At 42.7% G+C, this 17,887-nt stretch overlaps 4 protein-coding genes across 16 annotated transcripts; 1 reads left to right on the forward strand and 3 right to left on the reverse strand.

Moving 5' to 3' along the window:
* Nucleotides 1-305: 305 nt before the first annotated feature.
* On the reverse strand, nucleotides 306-10,273 carry LOC4805192 (protein shisa-5). Of its 11 annotated transcripts, XM_001361600.4 has the most exons (5): nucleotides 10,011-10,273; nucleotides 9,817-9,957; nucleotides 1,175-1,298; nucleotides 1,042-1,104; nucleotides 306-948 (listed from the first exon to the last, which is right to left on the reverse strand). In XM_001361600.4, exons 2-5 carry the CDS (start codon nucleotides 9,917-9,919, stop codon nucleotides 789-791), a joined length of 450 nt encoding a protein of 149 aa, XP_001361637.2. In that variant the 5' UTR covers nucleotides 9,920-9,957; nucleotides 10,011-10,273; the 3' UTR covers nucleotides 306-788. The 11 variants fall into 11 exon arrangements, with proteins under 11 accessions (XP_001361637.2, XP_015040483.2, XP_004444417.2 ...); XM_015184997.2 differs by lacking the exons at nucleotides 9,817-9,957; nucleotides 10,011-10,273 and adding an exon at nucleotides 8,924-9,053; XM_004444360.3 differs by lacking the exons at nucleotides 9,817-9,957; nucleotides 10,011-10,273 and adding an exon at nucleotides 6,728-6,983.
* A 1,050-nt stretch (nucleotides 10,274-11,323) lies between these two features.
* bic (bicaudal) lies at nucleotides 11,324-12,526 on the forward strand. Its single transcript, XM_001361601.5, has 2 exons — nucleotides 11,324-11,482; nucleotides 11,563-12,526. The coding sequence occupies exon 2, from the start codon at nucleotides 11,563-11,565 to the stop codon at nucleotides 12,073-12,075; it is 513 nt and encodes a 170-aa protein (XP_001361638.1). The 5' UTR covers nucleotides 11,324-11,482; the 3' UTR covers nucleotides 12,076-12,526.
* Nucleotides 12,527-12,743: 217 nt separating this feature from the next.
* On the reverse strand, nucleotides 12,744-15,859 carry Balat (Beta-alanine transporter). The gene is made up of 4 exons (XM_001361602.4): nucleotides 15,635-15,859; nucleotides 15,262-15,577; nucleotides 14,145-15,200; nucleotides 12,744-14,083 (listed from the first exon to the last, which is right to left on the reverse strand). Exons 1-4 carry the CDS (start codon nucleotides 15,745-15,747, stop codon nucleotides 13,766-13,768), a joined length of 1,803 nt encoding a protein of 600 aa, XP_001361639.2. The 5' UTR covers nucleotides 15,748-15,859; the 3' UTR covers nucleotides 12,744-13,765.
* Nucleotides 15,860-16,002: 143 nt separating this feature from the next.
* Lfg (Glutamate NMDA receptor-associated protein 1 lifeguard) lies at nucleotides 16,003-17,707 on the reverse strand. 3 transcript variants are annotated; one of them, XM_015184999.2, is made up of 4 exons: nucleotides 17,487-17,707; nucleotides 16,840-16,946; nucleotides 16,671-16,772; nucleotides 16,003-16,615 (listed from the first exon to the last, which is right to left on the reverse strand). In XM_015184999.2, exons 1-4 carry the CDS (start codon nucleotides 17,503-17,505, stop codon nucleotides 16,109-16,111), a joined length of 735 nt encoding a protein of 244 aa, XP_015040485.1. In that variant the 5' UTR covers nucleotides 17,506-17,707; the 3' UTR covers nucleotides 16,003-16,108. The 3 variants fall into 3 exon arrangements, with proteins under 3 accessions (XP_015040485.1, XP_004444419.1, XP_001361640.1); XM_004444362.3 differs by having other exon boundaries at nucleotides 16,840-16,922; nucleotides 17,001-17,707; XM_001361603.3 differs by having other exon boundaries at nucleotides 17,001-17,707.
* Nucleotides 17,708-17,887: the final 180 nt, after the last annotated feature.

The following is a 17,887-nucleotide window of genomic DNA, read 5'->3' on the forward strand; positions in this document are numbered from 1 at the left end:
ACATCCTAATACTTTAAAATAAATAGATCAAAAATATAAACAATATTTTACTCTATCACTTTTTACCCTCTCATTCTACGAAAACTGAAAGAACCATTTAAGATTGCAACCAAATTCCTTTAAAACCACTTTATTAAATTATATCAAAAGCAGCAATTGGGCCAGCACTCGACTCAGCCGGAAAAAATATCAGATTCATTCCCTATTATCTGATAAAAAATGGTATATTTTACTCTCCACTGCAATTTCATTTTTATAGCAGCAGATCACTCTTGGAAATCGAATAATTTAAAACTTGTTCACACTTCTGGTTTGTTTCTGTTTTTATTTCATTTTTTCCCCGATAGTGCACATCGGAATATACAGAATCGCAGTGGAGTGTAATTGATGTGCACTTCGTTTTTATTATTTTTTTTTGTTTTTATGATGTTTAACATTAGCACTTCACGTAATTGTGTGTGTGTTCATTTGTGTAAGAGTTCCTTAATGTAGATATATAAATTAATATTAAGCTTAGGCTCCTGATAAGTCTATATGTACAGATACATACATCACAAGGAATATAAAAATGGCTTTTTTTGCTGTCGCTTTTACTTTGGTTTTCTCATGGGAGGAGAGAATCGAATCGTTGACTAATGTGGAATTCACTTTCGATAATCGGAGTACATACGATACATAAGGAGATGTATAAAAAGATACAGAACTAATGAAAGCGTATATCGACAAAGAAAAATGGTATCAAAAACTTTTCCTTAAATCATTTTCAGCTGAGGTCTCAGGCTCCATCGTTACTGCCCAAAGTTGGGATTGTAGGGCGACTGCTTCTCATAGCCAGCGGGCATCACACTGGGCCCGGGACTAGCAACGGCCATATCGTATGTCGGCGGATTCATATTGGATGCTCCCGCCCCAGGATACGGGGGATATGCCACGCCATGCGTTTGCATCCTGCAAATGTAGAAACAAAATATTAATATTTGCATTTAATTGGAACTTTTCTACGACTAGGACCAGACCACGGCCCTAGAGCATAGCACCTACCCTGGCATCGGCATCTGCTGATGCTGCTGTTGCATCGGCATGGGCATCTGAACAGTCACATTGCTGTAGAAGAAAGACATTGATATGCTGATATGGAATATGCATTTTGATTTTGGCAATTCTTTGCACTTACCCAGTGGTCTGTGCCGGATATGGAGCGGCGTAGGCATTTCCAGCCGGATAGCCAGGCGGGGGCAATTGTGTAACAGGATAACCTCCAGGGGCTGTGTGTGTAGCAGAAGTCACCACTACTGGAGCTGCAACGGCAGAGATTAGAATTGTGAAATTAAGAAACGACATTCTCAGCGAACGAAGTGTTGATAAAGACTTATGCATTCCGATGGAATACAAACCGCTCTCTATAAGAAACCTCAAAAAAATCTGAAAGCTCTATCAACAAAACACAGATGGAGTCCCGGACTGAGAAGCGTCCAGAACCAACTATTGCGTTTGCAACGTTGTGTCCTGGCTTCTAGGAGGAAATAATTAACGTCATGGTCAGGAAAACGATACGATAAATACGAAAGCACAGCTTTTCGTCCCCAACACGGATCGTATCTAATCAATTCCCGAAGATAAGCTACCAGATAAACCATTGCGAACTCAGTGGTGACTCATATGTTCGTAATCTGTATGCCACAATATTCTCTGACTATTGCTTTGAATTTACCACATTCACTGATTGTATAGCCAACATTTCGGGCAGCCTTCTGCTTGCGTCGTATAAGAACCACAGCCGTGGTAACGGTGAATATAGCAAAGCCGATTGACAGGCCAATCAATAAGTCGGACATTTCCGATTTCTGGACAGGACTGGACGAAAACACAAACACCTTCCGATCCCTTACGAACGAAACTGAAAAGCTCTCATATGAAAGCTCTATATTTTCAATACGCGAAAAGTGTCTAATCAATGGCCGAGTATAACCGAACCGATAAGCGAATACGATGACTACGATCTATCCATGAGCACATATTATCTTTCTTTCGTATAGTTTTTGGCTACGATCAAGGCATGGTGAAATTCGTTAGCCGAACGGGAAACCCCCACTTCGATTGTTACCGTCATTGATTGTGTATCCAATATTTCGGTTTGCCTTTTGCTTGCGCCGTATGCAAACCACAATTGATGTAATGACAAATATCGTGCAAGCGATAGACAGAGCTATGAAAAACGCCAACATTGCGAGACGGAGAACACAAACACCTTGCCGTCAGGTCAGGAAACGAACTGAAAAGCTCTCGTATGACAGCTCTATTGTTTCCCACACCCAGACCGTGTCTAATCAATGGCCGATTATGGCCACGCGATAAGAGATTACGCCTTGGGGTGACATACACATGTTTACATTTCTTCTCTGCTCTGTGATTCCAAGGGATAAGTTTCAGCAAAAAATGTAGTAATAATTATTTACCCATTCTCCTAAACTTCTTGGCCAGACAGAACAGTGTTGTAAACATAACAACGGAGACTAACAAAAACACAATAAATGAAATAATGGGAATCCAAACGGAGTCCATTTCGAGTTACAAAAAAAAAAATACAATGCTTTCAGTTGGAGCACGCGAAACGAATTAATGTATTTATGGCCGCTAACCTAATGGCAAAATTGACTGATACGGAAATTGGCTGATTGATCGTATCAATCGTATTTTGGGAGGGAACCCCCTGAGACCCACCTGCACATTTGGTTAGCTGCGCCCTTTGATTGCGTCCGCGGGTGAGAAATGCCGCCACTGAGGTCAGGAAGAAGACAGAGAATGTGAAGAAGAGTATCCAGTATAGGCCCGAATCATCCATGATTTTAATACTTTAGAGCGACATTCACGGCCTCAACAGTGCACAAAGACTAAACCCAAACTGCAAAGCTAAAGCCGCTAGATTCGCAGTTGGAAAAGTGCCCGTAATGGCCAAAGAAAAGGGCAATCGCAATCATAAAGATATCTTATCAGAACGCGCACTCGCACTCGCAGTAAAACTACCCGTCACGGAACTTACGGAGATCGTTGAGGGCCTGAATGCGACGTTGGCGACGTCCCAAATACACTGCACTGACCAGAACACAGCTGCTCACGGAGTATAAGTTCAGCTTGATGAGAAATCACATAACGTTCACATAGAGGTAGGTGTGGTGGTAGGACCCTTCAGTCTGGTAGTTGGCTTCCATCGTTAGGTTGCTCATATTTCGTTTTAGATCACGTCTCTGGCCACGATCCAGGCATAGACCACCACCAGAGCCACCAAAATAGACAAAGTTCCAAGCTCGAATGCCAGGAACTTACAATTCAGATGCAATCGCTGCGAAATTCTCTCGATTACATCGAATATGGTGGCGTTCATGTTGACAGGGTTCAACTGAACCGAATGGTTCACCTAATCATTGTCTCGACAGCCCAGCCATATGATGATTAAGTGAAACACATTAAGGTTCTATTTGATAATTAGAAAATGATTCGAGTTGGTAAATAGTAGAACTGGAAGCAATTGGAAGAGTACAGCAGTGTCATTTATCAATCACAGTCTGCTATCAGTGTGAAAATACAATACAACCCCAGAGTCATCGTCTACACTCTAGTGGGGATTACACTTCCTTAATCTTTAAGCTTATATTTATAGCTTAGGAATACTCTGTTATAGAATACATGTCAGAGCTCTGTGGGACCGTTTCCAGAAATATTCTTTAGTCCGACATTGGTCGGACGATGCAAAAAGGTCACTCAATGATTATTGCTAATGTGTTTCTGCTATTTAATGAAATAATTTACTTCATCGTGAAGGATAATAAACATATATTATCAGGTAATTTCCTAATTGCTTCGGCACAATTATGGTTTATTAGAGGATTCATTATATCAATTATTAAAATGACTCTTCATATGTGTAAATGTCGAAAGTTCTTGGCAGAATAACCCGTTCTAATGCGACTGAATAACGAGATCAAACGAAGTGAAAGAATCTCACTGAATGCTCAGATATGCAAGATCTTTCCCCAACTTATAGATAAGATACGAGATGGCTTTAGTTGTCCCTGTATGTGAATGATAATTATCATTATAAGTATGGATTTTAATCCATTGTCTTAGCTTCGTCCTGTCTAGTTGTCGGTTTTTGCACAGCCAAATGACCAAAATGCAGTTACGATCGTATGTTCGATCGTCATATATCGGGCATATATGGTGTTTCTATTATAAAAAAAAAGTCTTTTATCAAATAGAATCACTTCCCATCGTATTTCTTAGGCAATAAATTAATTGTCATACAGGTAGCCGATAGCCAAGAATGTTTATGGTGGGAAAGTCCGAAATCACCCCAGAAGCAAGCGGCGCTCGTATGATCGAAGGCATGAAAAGCTAACAAGAAAACGCTGAGTGACGTCATTTAAGAGCATTGCCATGCCATGACCAGATGCAATTCCGGTTATCTGACGTAGAGCTTTTTTCCATTTGCTACTGGATCTCATTTCGATAAGGGAAATAACGCCGTAGCTTTGCTCCGTATCACATTTAGATAATCCACAGAAAACGTTGTGACTAATACACTGGGGACATCTCAGTTTTCAGGAATATTTATATAAGAAAATATTCTGTATTCACGTGAAAGATCATACAAATAACATTACGATGGTTTTGAAAAGCAATTTTATATGATTATCGGGGAGATATTTTAAACCGTTTTACATATTTCTTGAAGTGCCATTATTTGCAAGGTTTTTACAGGTTGAATTACTCACGGTCCGTCTTTTGACGTCTTTCTTTGGATTTTTTGACACAGCAGCAGCAAGAAGCACATTATATAATTATTTACCCATTCTCCTAAATTTCTTGGCAAGACAGAACACTGTTGTAAACATAACAACGGAGACTAACAAAAACACACTACTCACGGTCCGTCTTTTGACGTCTTTCCTTGGATTTTTTGACACAGCAGCAGCAAGAAGCACAGACCAATAGCACTAGAAACGGCACGAAAGCGCCAATGTACGCCACATTTATAGCCACAATATCATCATCCCAAGGAACGAAAATGAAAAAGTTCATGGCGGAACAACCCGTTCTAATGCGACAGAATAACGAGATCAAACTAAGTGAAAGAAGCTCATTGAATGCTCAGATAAGCAAGATCTTTGCCCAATTTTTAGATAAGATAAGATTAGTTGTCCCTATATGTACGTGATAGTCCATTGTCATACCTTCCTTCTTCCGTCTGCACCAAACCCTGCAGCAATGCAGGCCGGAACAGATGATTACGATTACCACTATATTGATAAGTAGAAAGGGAATGTAATTCTCAATAGCACTATGTGTCATGCTGTACAACACGAAACAGAAACTAAAAACTAAAAAAAAAAACACGTTTGAATGCAACGAACTGAAACTGGCGACTGATCAACTCTCTAGAGATTGAACAGGGCTGAGGCACTAAACATGCAGTTTAAGAAGTATAGTAGATGCGTCAGTTCTCGTCTCAAAAGAATTTGCTGCTCAGGCCTTAGGCTCTGGGAGTTCCCATGCTCGGAGTCGAGTCACTTTCGCGCTCTCTTTTTAATGGGGAATCACGACATTACAAACTCACTGGCAAGACACAGAATCTGTTCGTAGATTTGCAGGGCAACGCAGCCACGTAGACACAAGCAAGCTATCCAAACGGCGATGAACACCATCGCGACTGCCAATAGCAGGAGGAGGGTCGTCCAAGCCATTGCATCTACAAATCGAAACTGGTTGCCACAAATGCAAATTAAATGAGGCCATTCTTAGAGGCAGGTGCAAGAGCAACTGCAACTTCTGGCCGATTTGGAAATTAGCTGGAAGCAGAAACAGTTGCCAATAAACTCCAGCTGTGCCACAGTCGGAGTGCACATTTTGTGCCAGGAGCTCGAGGCACGTCAGCAGCATTCCCAGAAGTGCAAAAAGGATGATCCATCGCCGGTAACATCAAAGCCCCCTGCCCTCTGGCAATCGATTGATGAACAATAACTTCAACAATTACGAGAGTGTCAGGGAATCCACTATGCAAACAGTTGAACAACTGTTTTTTGTGGTGAACCTCCATCACTTTTGAATCAATTAAAAGCCCAAATGAAAATTTAAAAATAAAACAAGTAACAATTTCACAGCATGCTTTTGGGCCTCGGTCGAAAATCATCCAAATCGCGAGCGGGAAGGGGACTTCCCATACTCGTACCTACATATATATGGCAGAATTAAATTGAGTGGTAAATGTTTTTCGACGCCGAAAGAGCTTGATGAGTCCTTGCATTGAAGATACAACCTTCTGAGTGCCAAAAGTGCTGCGAACATATTTTAAAACGTTTTAAAATGGGTATTTATCTTTTAATGTTATGTTGTTGTTCTTTTTGTAATACGCTAAGTATATAAAATGTAGCCTACGTATAATGTATATGTATATTAAATATTGTTATTCTTTGTTGGTTAAATATTAACTGATAGAACAAGAAGTGCTTTAATCGAACAACAAACAGCGGAATTGACACTCTCGACTTGTAGGTTACTTTAAGGAGAATTTAAGGAACCGGAATCGGTTTCCAACAAGAGTTCTTCAGATAATCAAGCCACCCCTTCAAAGGTACAATTGTCTATTATTATTTTACAATTCTTCACAATCATCATTGAGTGTAATCCAAATTCAAGTCGAACGAAACCGCCGTGTAGGGGAGATACTAACTTGCTGCAATGACACCCTTGTCCTCTGTCCTTTGCTTTCTTTTACGGATGGCAGAGCGTATTATGACCGTCAGTATTGCACAGAGAACAATCACGAAGATCGAGCACAAGACAATCGTTGAGATCGTCAGATCCTTTTCACCGGGCACATGCGGCATCTTTTGCTTGGGATATATTCGATTATGGTATCTTTCAGTCTTTCAGAATTGTCCGTTTGGATTCAAACTACTCCACAGAATGGCGAATATCGAAAGCGTTCCTCTTGTTCATTGCGCAGACGTTGGACATTGACTGAGTGACCAGTGTGGCCACCGTATAGGTTTTTGTAAGACTCCCCAGACGGACTCTTTGTATCCCGACTGAGAGGGGTTTCGGGGTCGGAGGACCAGATAAGATATGGGGCCGTCGCATTGGCTGTGACGTTTAGCCCGTAATGCGATTATACTCTCCTGATACCAAGCTGAAAGAGAGCATGGAGCCGTGGGGATCATAAATACTGTCAAGTGTACAACGTATTTACAGCTTGAAACCTACGTCAATTGTTCGAATCAATCAAAAGAGAAGAGTTTTATTTCGAATTCCAAAATGATATGTACATATGTACATTTTTCGTATGTACATACATTGGTAAACAGAAACCACCCTCAAGTTGAAGCGATTATCACCTTCTTGTGAGTAAAGTGTGCGCTGTCTACTTCCCACAAATCTTCGATCGGCTTAGACGTCAGCAGTAATCAAGTAATTAAATTACGCTTATCACAACACGTGGAGGGGGATCCAGGCCAGAAAAACATCACAATTCCCGATGTTATGCATTCTTTGTCTCATAAAGTCTTCTAAAGTGCTAACACAACAAATACTCTGTTTACACCCCATTGTTGGTATCTCATTCTATGTTAATAAACTGATACTCATGAGTGCGGACATCCTACCCTTTCCCACAGACCATTTTTCTTGGAATACCGATTGTTGTCTTAAGAAAAATAATAATAATTCTGTAGGAGTGCATCGATCGAATCAGGAAAGTCTGAGGCGAATTTAAAATCAGAGCTTCATAAATGGAAGAATCACGTACTAAGCAAGTGATCTGCACGGAAGGAAACGTTTCTGCTTTCCCATACCTGACAATGGTTGAAACTTAAAAAATATCCCCTTCAGGATTTTCGCTTCCACCTTACAAAACATTGTAATCTGAAGTGTTAAACAAGTATCTAATCACAACTAGTCGAAAAGTTGGCAACACTATAGTACCACCAGGTACTCAGTTTTTATATACATATGGACTTATAATTCTGTCCCGATATTTTCTAAATTTGTAGAAGTTAAAATAATTTATCCAATGACTCATGATAAATTCGAGAAAAATTTACTAATCTAGCGATAGCCGAACTATTATTTCAATTTTATTAACCTAAGAAATTTGTATCCCGCACGAAACTGCTTAGTATTAAATTAAAAAACAAAAAAAAATATATACATATATATAAATGATTGTTGTGTAAAATTAAAACCATTTTAAAGGGACATGCACAATGCGCAACATTCCGAAATTAACCACATTGAAATATTGTCTGTTTTCGATGGACCTTTCATACTTCTGATTTTGTCCCTTGCCAATGGAAAATATTTTTTCGCCCACGCGAAATTGTTTTGTTCATTCAGACTATAAATATGATCCGATCGAAGCATGTTTCTGCGTCTTTAATGCTAATAATGCTAATCAAGAATATGGTATATACCTTATGCGATCTACGAATTCAATGTACCTCTGTACTCTTGGATTAAAGGGTAACAAAAAAAAAATGTTCCTTAAAATTAGCAACTATTGGTATAATTTATTATACATTTGCTATCTTTCATACTTAATCCTCCCAGATCAAGAAGATACATAAATCGACTCTACTAGTACGCATACGAGTTAGTTGACGTCAAAGGTTTTTCAAGGCAGATTGTCGAACAGGACAAAACACACCCTAATCGAAACGGGAACCCACATTTATAATTTGTAAATTAGAGCGATAATATATATGTATACATTTTCTACCAATGCAAATGGCGTCTTAAGTCTATGCCACTTGTGAGCACTACGATTAGATTTTAATGGCTCTTGTGTTTGAAGTTCTTCCCAGAATCAAACCACATTGAGCACCGATCCGATCATCTGATGATGACAATTTAATCACTTTTGTTTGCTCACCATTCGAGACTATAGCACCATTGGCCAGACGCATTCGACGGGCCCGACGGATGCGTATCAGAACTAGGATCAACATCACTATGAAGAACACCATCAGAATGGGGAACCAGATGTCGAAGTATATATAAATCATTTCGATTGGGTTTTTTATGCGACGTGTGGGTTTTAAAAGTCAAGTGAGTACTGCAGGCAATTACTTTCGATGTGTTCCAGACATGTGCCATAGATATTAATGGAACCTACATACAAAGGACGGTATGTACGTATGTGGTTATCTATTAAAGTAAATCGAAGCGATATCAAGGTGGTGCTACTGGGTTTGAGTCAGCGGTAACTTTCAAATGACTTTGCGTCAATCTGCCTATAGAATCTGACGGATATTTGCAATGGTTTCCCAAAGACAGCGATAGCGACCGTTGATAGAACAGATCGATTTTTAGAGGTAGCAAATGCTCTGCTCAGAGAGTGGGAATAGTAGTAGATTTATAGTAGGAGACTCCCGGACAGCCTGAGGCTCCAACGCGAATCCCAATCTATACGCTCGATAAGATATGAATATATAAAGTTAATTAGATAATTATTTATACACTGATAAAGCAAATTACCTATATATACACATACAAATATAGAGCTATAGGACAGAAAACATAATTGATTTTGTTTACGAAGCAGCGTAGAAGAACACACTTGATTCATAAACAAAAAGAGAAACAAAGAAACTTTTGGGGGAGCTTTTCGATTATGCCCCTCTTTTTGCAATCTCTTAGAAAATTAACTTTTTCACTAATCCGGAAAACAACGAAAACACAGACGTCACATGTCTGCTGACTCCAGTGTAGGGGCTATGAGTCATCGGCGCTCTTATCTGATTAAGAAATTTGATCTATACTCACTGGAGAGCACCGCGCCTTGGCGCCTGCTGGTGCAGCAGTAGCCGCAGCAGCTCATTATGAGGAACGTCAAGACAAAGAACATGAAAACGCTCCAGAAATCCATGGCGAAATCGTCCAGGTCGTCAAACTCGAAGTCGTCCACTGCGGATTTCACATGTGAGAAAAGATTGCGCTGATGGGGGAAGGGAACTTACGTTTGTTTAGATTCTTGGGCTTAAATATTAAGCGAAAATTCCACTTGTTGCAATCGGCGGCGCAGCGATAAATGCACTCTGAGCCTTAAGAATTCTCTATACACACGTGTACTGTTCAGTCCTCTGAGCAATTTCACTGGCGATACAAAGCACGCTTTTATTTTAATCAATTCAAATAACAATATCTAATCAACGCTAATCTGAAACTCCGCTTGCAATAATTGTTAGCACGGTCGGGTTAGTGTTGCCAGGTTTCGCAAAGCTTGAGGTGTTTTCCAGTACTGCCAAACAGTACTGCAGCAGCTGTTCCGTCACACTATCGAAACAAAATAAATATAAATAAAAAGACACTTTTATATTTTCTTAACAGATTAGAAAATGTTATTTTCAATAGCTATGCTTATATGTTTCAGTTTAAGACCACATCGGGCTAATCAAACACCTATCGATAAGTAACACTTAATATCAGTGTTGCTTGCCTGTACCTTCCAGGTTTTTGCGCTTTGACTTCATTTGTTCCAACATTATTTAAGAAATACCCCATTAATAGGTATTATATTATATTATTATATATATATTATATATATATTATATTATATTATAAATTAAGTGTTAACGTATGCAAGTCCTAGCTAGCTAGTAATATTACATCGAATATCAAAATCGAGGAATATGGTTTCCAATCCTTAACCCATTGTAGACCTACGGTGTAACTTAATATTTCACCGAAAGAAAACATTTAAAATATCTGGCTCCAATAGTCAGTTTCATTTTTAAAGCTATCGAAACTCTATTTTCCAGCTTATTGTCTTCTTACAGAGACCAAGAATGAGTATAATAAATTTACAATCGGTAATATTTTCCTCCATTTACCTCAAGTCTGTGAACTGTTTAAATAGAGGGGGTCTAAGTGAGCTAAGTTCGTTTTTGTCATTGGTATATTTTTTAAATGAGTCGAAATATTTCGGTATATTTCTGGAAGACCGCGTATATGCCTTGCCATAGAGGTGGAGAAACGTCGATGTTTTGAGGCAAATCGATGAAACATCGATGTTTTTCAAATTTTGTATATATTTTCTATTTTATAACAAGTATCCAGGTTAAAAAAACTTTTGAATTATTGTTAACACTAAAACATGAAATTAATGAATTATAAATCCCCCTTTTACAGTAGGTTGAGTTATTGAGTCTCAGTTACGTTTGCTCGTACTGCCTATGACTGAGGGAAAAGGAGAAAAAATAATCCTTCAAGCAAATACTTTAAACTAATCATTACGTCAAACATATTAATAATATTTTGAGATTCTTCTAGTGTAAATCTACTCAAACATCGATATTTGAGAAAAAACATCGATTACATCGATGTCTCTCCAGCTCTAGTTTTTATCATGGCGATTTTCTTTTGACTTTGACATCCACTGGGCGCACGTGTTTTCGGGCATAGCTCTGTGTAAATTTTAGTAAAAAGCAATGTAAATATCTGAGTGAACTGGAATCGGCGTTAAAAATAGCGTGGACTAATCTGTAAACCTTGAACTTTTCGTGTGTGTAGATGAATCCGGAGAAGCTTAAGAAGTTGCAAGCGCAGGTGCGCATTGGCGGCAAGGGCACCCCCCGTCGCAAGAAGAAGATTGTGCACTCCACCCCCGCAACCGACGACAAGAAGTTGCAGTCGTCGCTGAAGAAGTTGTCGGTGAATACCATTCCCGGCATTGAGGAGGTGAACATCATCAAGAATGATGGCACCGTCATCCACTTCAACAACCCCAAGGCGCAGGCTTCGCTGCCAACCAACACGTTCGCCATCACTGGACACGGTGAGAACAAGACGATCACCGAGATGGTGCCTGGCATCCTCACACAACTGGGACCCCAGGACATCAATCAGTTGAAGAAGCTGGCCACGGAAATCGCCAACAAGAGCGCCGCCGGTGGTGCTGCCGGCGCTGCTGGAGCGGATGCCGGTGACGATGATGTGCCCGATCTGGTCGAGAACTTCGAGGAGGTGGCTATTGCCGCTGCCAAGGCTGACGAGAAGGCTGGTGAAGTGGCGGCCTCGGCCTAATAAGTCAACGATGTTGAGGCGTAGATACACACACATACACTTTAAACAAGAAACAACACACATACAAAACATACGACGACAGAAGGAAAGAAGGGGCTAGCGGCTGGCATACAGAACACACCGTCAAGCGGATCCTCTTCTCCCGTCTGGATAGCTGTGTGGGATGGGAGTAGGACAGATGGCATGTGGTTTGTCACTGGATGCGCCGCCCGCCCGGTTCCTTTTTCTATTTCGGGGGTCATGATACACTAAACTAAACACAAATAAAACGGCATCCAAGCGAGCGCTAAACACAACACGTTAAATATAATAATTATATCTAATATAATAAGGGAACTTTCAATCTTAGAACTACTCTTAGTGTAGCTGGAAACGACGAATTGTACAACGGTAAAATGTATTTTCCAATGCGATTAAAGCACGTTTCCCTCTATACGAAAAACAAAACACACACATCCGCAACGCCGCCGTCTCGTATTGTTTCCGCCTCCCCCACAAAAACACACATACAGTTTATACGGTTTTTAGGAGGTATTGAATTTTGAAAACTGATTTTAGGGGACAACACAGACACTCCAGAAGAAGTCATTGCCAGGTTGATGGAGAGACAGATAGTAGAAGGATGAATATATACTTATTTATAGCATTAGCTCATACTTAACCTGCTCTGTTCTATATTCAAATCCCAACCCAATGATGATGTATCCCCCCGGCTTCAAAAACTCATGTAAACAAGAGAGTCCCTATCAAAGCTAAATCGAACTTGAACCAAAATTGTTGAAAACATTTTTCTAATTTGTAAACGTATTTTTTAGACCATCATACATACATTAAAAGAACTGGAAAGAAAACATTTATATTTCTGGACATTTTATTTCTGGCGTTTCTAATTTTTTTTTCTTGCATAATCTGCGTTGGTGTGCGCGCATGTGTGTGTATGCCTGACAACGCCTTTTGGACGAGGGGGGTAGCAAAAAGCACGCGGCAGTCAAAACTTGTTGACATTGAGATTCGGGCTTTGAAAGCAATCGGCAGCTGTTTTTGGGCCCAAGAACTGAACTTTAGCGCGTTTCATTAGTTAAATAATGGTTTTGCCTGGCAAGAGTTCTCGTAATAACATAAATATGCGGCAAAATGCAAAAGCTAAAGAGCGAAAACCCAACGTTTGCCTGTATGCATCAGTTCTGTGTGTGTTAGGCATGCGTTCCTGGCAGTATGGGTGCGATTTGTTTTAAATTTCTGTCATGAGTCACGGCCAACTCAAATTGTAAATGGTTTAAAATGTTGCGATTCGCGGATTGCGGTGTGCTGATAGGCTTGAACCTTCTAGGCTACAATTTGCGGTTGGGTGCTTTTCTTATCAGTTGCGCCAGTAAAACATATGTATAGGGCAAAGGTTAATGCACATGTATAATTGCAAGTACATAAACATCAAGTTGCAAAATTGTACATAGTTTAATTGAAGAATTAGTGTTAATTTGGGCTGCAACAAACAATAAACGTATCTTCTTTCGGCGACCTGACCCAATATTTTTGCCTTTACTGTAGATATGGAACTAAGTGGCAGCTTCCTTGCAAGAAAGGCGACAGTGCTGCCAGCTGGCTATCTTTTTTTCCCGCCCAAACAACAAAACAATATTTTAAAATACGATACGATCTAATTTCAATCATTTTTGAAAGTTTGAACCAATTACAATGTTCGCATTTCCTTCTTGCATATACTGCAGACAACCTTGCAGGTGGCAGGACCAGAGCTGGGACTCTCCACGCGATGATAAACTGCCGCACCGACCTCGGGAATCACCCTGCGACGATTTTCGGGGCGACTCTTCTTGTTTCCGCTCTCCACACAGCAGCAAAGCAGAATACTGAGCGGCACCGCCTCGCCCTCCTCCAGGGTCTGGGGAAGATTCCTATTCCGCGTCTCTGGCAGCAGTAGGCTGGCGAATCCGCCAACAATTAGCAGCGCTCCCATCACAATCAGCGGCAAAGCCAGCATTTGCTGGCCCTGCAACGAGACAAATGCTAAGGTAACCGATCGGGATCTGGAAAGGCTAATGGACACTCACCATGTGATTAATAATGGGAATGACAATAGGCCCGATCATAGCCACCACGGAGCTGAAACTCATGCCCAGGCCCCGCACCACCGTAGGATACAGCTCGGAGGCCAACAGCGGCAGCACCACAAAGGACGAGCTGATGCCCATCTTTCCGACGCAGTACAGCAGCAACGTGATCTTCGGAAATAGGAACGTGGCCACGCAGGCCACTCCGCCCACGAGCATCGATATGAAGAGGATCCAGCGCCGTCCAAAGTAGCTGAGTCCTGGCCATAGAAGCAGATACGTGGGCAGCTCCACGGCCCCGGCCAAGAAGAAGTTCCATATCTCGTCGCCGCCCAAGGCAGGAGCGTAGTAGCTCAAGCCGACATACACGCTGGTGTTGGCGAACCAGATAAGGGTGATAATCAGGGTTTTGCGGCGCATGTTAGTGCCCCGGAACAGATCCAAGATACCATAGTGCGTGGAGGCCGACGACTCCACGGCCTGCGTTGTCACGAGTCGATGCTGCAACCGCTCCACAAAGTCCCTGGTGATGCGTACTCCATTCACGCGTGCAATTACTTTGAGGATCTTTGTTGCCCGCTTCGTCTGCCCCACTGCCATCAGCCAGCGAGGAGACTCGGGCAGCAAAAAGAAGCAGGAGAACAGCATCAGCAGGGGCATGGACACAGCCAGACTGAGCTCCCGCCAGTCACGCACAATGTATATAACGCCGGCCAGTATGACCAGTCCCAACGAGTAGGCAATGTTCGAGACGATTGTGCAAAAGACGCGGCGATCGGGGCCCACCAGTTCAATGGCCAGGACGTAGGGACTCGCCAGTATGGCCGGCACTGTCAGCCCCACCACGAAGCGGAGCCCCAGCCAGACGGGGAAGTTCCAGGCAAAGGCACTTGCCGCACATGCCGCAATCTCCAGCAGCAGGTAGGCGTAGAAGGACGGTCGCCGGCCCCACATATCCACCAGATAGCCAAAGACGTAGTTCCCCAGCAGTCCGCCCACACCGAAGATGACCAGTGCTAGGGTCACCAGGTAGCTTCTGTCGCAAACCAAACTCCACTGCGATCGGAGGGAGAAAGTCTGGAGTCAGAGAGGAGCTGATTGAGATCGTTTTACCTACCTCTTGGACCACTGTGCTGGAGTAAATGGACTTGTCGTAGTGCCAGCCATGCTGGCAGGGCACTATCCGCGCTGTCTCCGGCTGCAGCTTCAGCAGATTCTCAGCCTCTTGCCTGATCAGATCGATGGGCGGTCGGTACTCCAGATACCGGACAATGTCGCTGTAGTTGCGGGCATACATGGAGCACTCGGCGTAGGCGCCATGACGGTTCCTCGGGATGCTCAGGTTCTTCACCAACTGCACATAGTCCTGGGTCCATGGCTCCAGCTCTGGCACTCGACACCAGTGCTGTGGAGTGGCCGCGATGAATAGCTGGCTGCAAGGATGGCACACAGGATTATAAGGATGGAAGAATGAATCCAGCCACGTTCACCTGTAGGCGTGAAAGGCACAGGGCAGAGCAGCCGGCAGTAACACCGAGCATATGATGACCTTCTGGTAGAGGCCGAAAGATCCCACCTCCTTAAGTACCTCATCGAAATCCATGTCGTCTGCATCCGAGCCAAGCGCGCGCACAACTAAAGAGCTGATGCTGGGGGCCTTGTCCACTTCCACGCCAGGAATTGGCGCGCTGCAATCGCCGCAGGGGCTGATTGAACATAATTACATTACGGCCTTTCATCTGTTTTAATTAATTGGACACCGCGGCGTGGGCAAGGTTCGAGATTTGTGGATGCAGCAGAGCCACAGATGCACCGATCCACACTGCAATACCCAACCAAAGTGAGCACTCGGACCTGGTGGGCTAATAGTCAAATCTGTATTTCTTCGTATAGCGTACATAAAATTAAATTACATATTTCTAGAACTTGTATGGGAACTGCCGCACACACGGTCACTGAGGCGTCTAGCTGCGGGCCAATCCGATGATGGTCAGTATGTACATAAAGATGTTGACAATGTCCAAGTAGAGGTTGAGGGCCGCGAAGATGTACTCCTCGGGACTGATGGAGTACTTGTGGTTGCCGCCCAGCATCAGCTGCGTGTCGTATACCAGATACACGGAGAAGAGCAGGGCACCCAGCGAGGCGTACACTAGACCGATCACCTGGCCTGGTATGAAGATGGCAATAATGCCAAAGATGATGAAGACCACCAGGCAGGCGACTAGCACTCCGCCGCACATCGTGAAGTCCCACTTGGTTTGCAATGCGAAGATGGTGAGTCCCAAGGACACGGCTGCCGTGATTCCCACGGCCATCAGCACCTCATTGGCCTCGTACTGGCCGGCCACCATTCCCAGCAGGAAGGACTCGGCGATTGTGAACAGGAACAGGAATATAAAGTTGAGTGGCGTTTTCCGACGAACGCTCTCGCAGCAGGCCATGGAGATCATAGTCACAATGAGAACGACCTGCAAAAAATAGAGATTTTATATCCATGCTATCCTGTAAAAGGAAGCCACTCACCAGGGCGATCCAAACGAGGTATGGGTTCTTCTGGACCCATTCCTGTGTGCCCTTTGAGAAGGTGAACACGCTGACAAAACCAAAAGTAATCAGCAGTTGTACCTAGGATGTCAGATACATCATAAGTGAGATTTAGAGATATCCCGTGATTAAGTGATGTTTCACTCACCATCAGAATGAGGTAGACCTTCCTAATGAAGCCCTTCCTGATGCTCTGGTCATCAAAATCGAAGTTCTTGTCGGCCTCCGCATCTGTGTAGGCGCCAGTTTCATCGCCTATGGATGTAGACAGGTTCAAAGGAATTGGGTATTAATTCATCGATGACTAACCGTATTGAAAGTGGTTGCTCATGGCTGGATTGTTATAGATAGTATGCAATATATGCGCTCGCTCTCTGTGCCGCTATAGTTACGTGTCGTGTGAGCTCTTCCGCTTGGAGGTGACGATGGTCTAACCCATTTGCCCTACCAGAAAGTATCCCATATGGCCGACTATTTGCAGATTAGCCATGTTTCTTATCAAATCGACTCTCCCATACACGCACACGAACACATCGCCGACGCACAGTAGATGCAGATAACAGATAATGTACACACATGTGTGTGCTGTTGAGTAATTTATATATTGTGGCCCAACAAATGTTCAATAATAGGTGAATCACATATAAACCCCTGCAATACAATTGTTGGTCTCAGAGGGAGAGCGAGAGAGAGCTCTGGCAATCGACGATTATCTTATCGGGAACACTTTCTCGCCACAACTCTTCTTTCGGCTTAGCCGCCATCGACACTGCTTCCATCACATCCTGTACTTGCCTTGCTGGTAGTGATACATTTTATTTGTATATTGCGGCTATATCGGTGGAAAACACACGAACTACTGAGCCGCAGGTGGCGGTGACCCGGTTGCACACACAAATTTGAAAGACACCAAAACTCACACGCACACAGTTGTGTGGCTGCGATAAGAAAGTCAGGCCAACTAACTAACAAATGATAAAGAAAAGGTATTTTAATTGATAAAGTTCGCCTTTTGGTGTAATCCGTGCGCAAGCGACGCTGGTCGACTGAAAACTGATGATGTTGAATGCCACTGGCGGTGGCAATGCCCCCAGGGTAAATCGGCATGGAGAAGACCTACAAAGGCTGCTCTCTGTAGTCAGAACAATCCAGCCTTAATAAATAGACGCGCTTTATTGTTGACTTTAAACTCAGTG

This window comes from Drosophila pseudoobscura, chromosome 3, assembly GCF_009870125.1.
Source record: "Drosophila pseudoobscura strain MV-25-SWS-2005 chromosome 3, UCI_Dpse_MV25, whole genome shotgun sequence".
Lineage (NCBI taxonomy): Eukaryota > Metazoa > Arthropoda > Insecta > Diptera > Drosophilidae > Drosophila > Drosophila pseudoobscura.

Coding starts and splice junctions, on each gene's coding strand:
- LOC4805192 (XM_004444360.3), bottom strand. CDS start 6,884: ATGCCGCATGTGCCCGGTGAAAAGGATCTGACGATCTCAACGATTGTC. Junction 1,105..1,174: donor TATCCGGCACAGACCACTGG/GTAAGTGCAAAG, acceptor TTTCTTCTACAG/CAATGTGACTGTTCAGATGC. Junction 949..1,041: donor CAGCAGATGCCGATGCCAGG/GTAGGTGCTATG, acceptor CTACATTTGCAG/GATGCAAACGCATGGCGTGG.
- bic (XM_001361601.5), top strand. CDS start 11,563: ATGAATCCGGAGAAGCTTAAGAAGTTGCAAGCGCAGGTGCGCATTGGC.
- Balat (XM_001361602.4), bottom strand. CDS start 15,747: ATGGATTTCGATGAGGTACTTAAGGAGGTGGGATCTTTCGGCCTCTAC. Junction 15,201..15,261: donor CCAGCACAGTGGTCCAAGAG/GTAGGTAAAACG, acceptor CTCCGATCGCAG/TGGAGTTTGGTTTGCGACAG. Junction 14,084..14,144: donor TTCCCATTATTAATCACATG/GTGAGTGTCCAT, acceptor GTCTCGTTGCAG/GGCCAGCAAATGCTGGCTTT.
- Lfg (XM_001361603.3), bottom strand. CDS start 17,022: ATGAGCAACCACTTTCAATACG. Junction 16,947..17,000: donor GAGCAACCACTTTCAATACG/GTTAGTCATCGA, acceptor CTACATCCATAG/GCGATGAAACTGGCGCCTAC. Junction 16,616..16,670: donor ACCTCGTTTGGATCGCCCTG/GTGAGTGGCTTC, acceptor TATTTTTTGCAG/GTCGTTCTCATTGTGACTAT.